Raw genomic sequence first — 4,363 nt, forward strand, 5'->3', positions numbered from 1 at the left:
CAAAAACAAATTAGTCTCTGTATGTACTTTGTATCTGTACACTCAACCAAAAGATATTTGACTTTTCAATTGTTTTTGTTTGCCGGGATTTCGATATATTACTACCTCTTGTTGTATGAACTCCACAAGTACAAACTGAAAATATGTGTTGTTTAGAGCAAGCAACACCATTGTATCACGGCACAAGCTAAAAAGTACTAGTTGCAACACCGAAGCAATTAATCGAATACTACTACAATACTAGTGTAGAGTATAGTACGTATTAGTTTGTTTATTAGTTACGTGCTGAATTTGCACATGCGTACTACGTTACATGTATATATGCCGTCGCTGAGAATCTTCTTAACACGGGTTTATTACATGAAAGACACACGCGTTGCCAATGTGCGAATGTGAAAGAGAAAGGTCGTCCGTCCGCAGCCGTCGATCACGTCATGGATGAAGCTTCCCCTTTCCCAGACGCACCGTCCCGGCGTCCCCGGCCGGCCGGCATTATTAATGTTCAACACACAACCGCCGGTCAACTTAATCACACACGCTTATATCGTACTACTACCACCTGCACGGCTGAGAGACATTTTCCGGGAAATAATTCAACCATAGACATAGCATCCCCCTGATGCGTTGCCGGACACACACTAGTATATTCCCGGCTTTCACCTGACCCACGATACAACAGTGCTGACATGACGGAGATCGTTGTGACGATGCTCCTTACATATACATAGGATCGGACGCGGAGTGCTCGGTTGCAACCATTCAACGCGATCGATCCATGGAACCTCTTCAACGTGTGTCAAAACGGCTGATTCGATTAGTCACGGATTATAACGCGTATGACTATCTAGTAGCCTAGGAAGAGCATCTTCAACAGCCGTGCTATATAAGCGTCCCCGACATCCCCTACACAACTTTCTACGCCCGCAATCCCTCCGTTGTTGTCGCCGACGCCGCAAGCGTCGGCGTAAAACCTAGCCCGGCGAGCTTTGGGCTCGTCTCCACATGATAATGCAGCGTGCGTCAATGAAAACTAGGAGGAGGAAGAATCGTCTTCGGATGAGGATGAAGAAACGAAGGAAGAGGAGGACGAAGATGAGGCATGATTGTTGATGTGCCATTTCTTTATCAGAATTTTTTTATGTCATGAACTTGGTTGGTTGATGTGGTATGATTCTCGATGTGCCGTGGAATTAAACTGTGCTATGTCTTTTTTTTTATGTTTGAAATATCCATATTGTTTTTAAAATGAATAAGTTACACGCGTCGGCTGCTCGCGCGCTGAGTTATAGCGCGTCCGATGGAGCTGCTCACGCCTATAATATTTTGCCGCCGCCATTGAAGCCAGCGCACTCCGACGTACTAAACTTTTCTATCTAAACGCTGTAAAATGATTTTCACGCGTGCGGTGATTGAACGCCTGTTAAAGATGCTCTAATGCGGTACCTAGAGCCAGAAACTTACAATCCAAGGACAAATAGAAACCGAAATTTCTTGAAAGAGACACGAGTGCCCATGAGAAGAGAGACACATGTGAGGCGGCATACTGCTTCCAACGAAGAAAAAGGAAAGAAGGCCAGCCCAAGTCAATCACGCACGCAGTCACCGTGGCCATAGCTGCCAAAGTCAAGGTTCGAGACCAGAAGAAAGGAAGAAAGCTCCAACGTCTAGAAAGCCAAGCAGCACCAACCAACGCACCAACTTGGCACCAGCCATCACGTATAAACTTGGACCTGATCACCCATCAACTACCACAACATCTTCTTTCTGCAAACCAGTTCTTCCTGCGACGGTGCTCTCCTTTTACGTGCTGTAAGAAGCAAGCAAGCAACTAGGAGGCTAGGAGCTAGCTAGCCAGCCAGGTGAAGAGAGCATGGCAAGCTACCACCGGGTCCACCCGGTGATCGTCGACGGCTCGCCGCTCCCTGCGCCGGAGCAGAACAAGGACAAGCTGCCACCGCCACCAAACGCCGACTATGGTGACCGGCTGCCGATCACCGCACCTGCGCCGGGCGCTCCGGCACCGCTGCGTGCGCCGCGGAGGAAGAGACACAGCCGGTGCTGCAGGTGCGTGTGCTGCACGCTGCTGGTGGTGATCGTGCTCGTGGTCGCACTGGGCGCCACGGCGGGGATCCTGTACGCCGTGTTCAGGCCCAAGATCCCCACGTTCCGCGTGGAGCGGCTCACGGCCACCCGGTTCGACGTGAACACCACGTCCATGACCTTGAGGGACGCGTTCGAGGTCCAGGTGACGGCCGAGAACCCGAACCGGCGCATCGGGGTGTACTACGACGGCGGCTGGGTGTCCGCGTCGTTCAATGGCACGGAGCTGTGCCGTGGCGCGTTCCCGGCGCTCTACCAGGGCCACCGCAGCACGGTGCGGCCGCTGATCACGCTCGAGGGGGAGACCAGGCTCGACAGCGCCGTGGCCGCGCAGCTGCTGCAGCAGCGGCAGGCCGGGTTCGTGCCGCTCACGGTCATCGCGCACGTCCCCATCCGCATCAAGTTTGGTGCCCTCAAGCTTTGGAAGATGACGGGGAAGGCCCGGTGTAGGCTGGTGGTGGACAACCTCGAGGCTGGGAGACGGCTCCGCATCCGGTCCAACAGCTGCAGCTTCAAGCTCAAGCCTTAGATCATTCACAACCCGTTTCAGCCGTGCACGGATTGTGCATACTTGTCTTGTATGCAGGATTACCGTGGTCTCGTCCCCATTTCTGTCGATCTATGTTGCTTGAGATCGGCAGACGGTAGAGAGATGGGTAGTGCTGTAAATTTATTGTTTATTTTGGCTTGTATTCATTATTCTTAGTGAAATAAGATCCGAGGTGTATTCATTTGCTACGAATTCCTCCGGAGAAGGTAATAAAGAGGACATGTTATGTTACCCCTTCGTCTCCCCTCCTAGGGGTTTTGCCTTCCCCCGGCGGCACCTTCTATCTGCCTTGTGTCCCATCACACTATGTAGGCATTGTGGACCCCGACCCTGGGCTCCTGAAGATGGAATAAGCTATGTTTTCCTCGTCAGTTCCCGTTTTGGTGGTGCGTCTAGCATTACCAAAGGGCTTGTTGAGGTGTGTCTTTCACGGATTTGTCTTTGATGAATCTGTTCGGATCTGATCTTCATTTATATGTGTTTGGGTTGGATCCATCTAATGTACGCTTGACTTTATCGACGGGCCGGGAACGGTTGTTGTTCTGGTGTGATGGCTCTATAGGGCCTTAGCACGACCACTTTCGTACTATCTACTATAATAAGTTTTGTCCGATTACGACAAGGGAGCGACGCTAACGGCCGCGTACCTTTGGCTCGCTTCAGTGCTTGCAGTCATCGTAAATTAATGTACGGGCATGAATGTATTTTTTATTATGTTTTGTTAGGTCGGAAGCTTTCCGGCCAAAAAAAGTGTGGTTTCCAGGCGTATGTCCATCCTAGCCTCCTAGAGTTTGAAATGTAACCATTTCAAGGATCGATAGAAATGACAAGTAAATTGTGTCATTATCATTTCAAGGCTCAAACATGCATCTGTGTTGGTTGGTTCAAGCTCATGAATAGAACTGCCACACTTCATCAATAAACAGTAAAGAAAATAGTGTTCACATTTCCAAACACACATTGTAAATTTACACATTAGTTTGACATAGCTTGTAAAATATTATATTCAAACATTTATTCAAATGGTGTGCTCGAGAAATCTCGCTTAAGGTAGCTAATTATAGTAAAGTGGACACACCAAATTTAATATTTCATCTTGACCTGTTCATTTCTTGTTTTGATAGCTTGATAGAAAAGTATAATTTGCAAAGACCCAGTAGTGGAGAACGGGGATTTAGTCCTGGTTGGAAAAGACATTTAGTCCCGGGTTGCTAACCGGGACTAAAGTCCCTCCACGTGACCGCGAGCGTGCGGCGGGGGGAGAAGGACCTTTAGTCCCTGTTGGTGTCACCTATCAGGACTAAAGATTTTGTGTTTTTTATTTAGGGTTTAGGGTTTTAGGGTTTAGGATTTATGGTTTATTTTTTCCTTTTCATTTTGTGTTTTGCATTTAATTATTTTTCATTTCAAACATATTTTACGCTACTACATAATATACACGTTCATGCATATATAATATAATTTCTCGTACGACCATACATTTGGAATATACAATTTGGTATATACGGTTTCTCCTACAATTTGGAGATCATTACATGTAATGGTATTCTCCGCTTTTAGGTAGACCTCATTAAGGCAAAATCCCGTAATTTCCTCTTGAATTGATCGTATGCGCTTCTCTGGTAGGAGCTTCTGCAGCATTTCATTAATCTTTAAACAAACGAGATCAATATAAATATATTAGTTGTATATATATTAGATCATCATAAAAAA

The 4,363-nt window shown here is 47.4% G+C and overlaps 1 protein-coding gene across 1 annotated transcript; it reads left to right on the forward strand.

Moving 5' to 3' along the window:
* Positions 1-1,721: 1,721 nt before the first annotated feature.
* Positions 1,722-2,881, forward strand: LOC123431190 (NDR1/HIN1-like protein 6). The gene has a single exon (XM_045115024.1). It carries the CDS (start codon positions 1,871-1,873, stop codon positions 2,627-2,629), a length of 759 nt encoding a protein of 252 aa, XP_044970959.1. The 5' UTR covers positions 1,722-1,870; the 3' UTR covers positions 2,630-2,881.
* The last annotated feature ends 1,482 nt before the right edge of the window (positions 2,882-4,363 follow it).

Source organism: Hordeum vulgare, chromosome 2H (genome assembly GCF_904849725.1).
Source record: "Hordeum vulgare subsp. vulgare chromosome 2H, MorexV3_pseudomolecules_assembly, whole genome shotgun sequence".
Classification (NCBI taxonomy): domain Eukaryota; kingdom Viridiplantae; phylum Streptophyta; class Magnoliopsida; order Poales; family Poaceae; genus Hordeum; species Hordeum vulgare.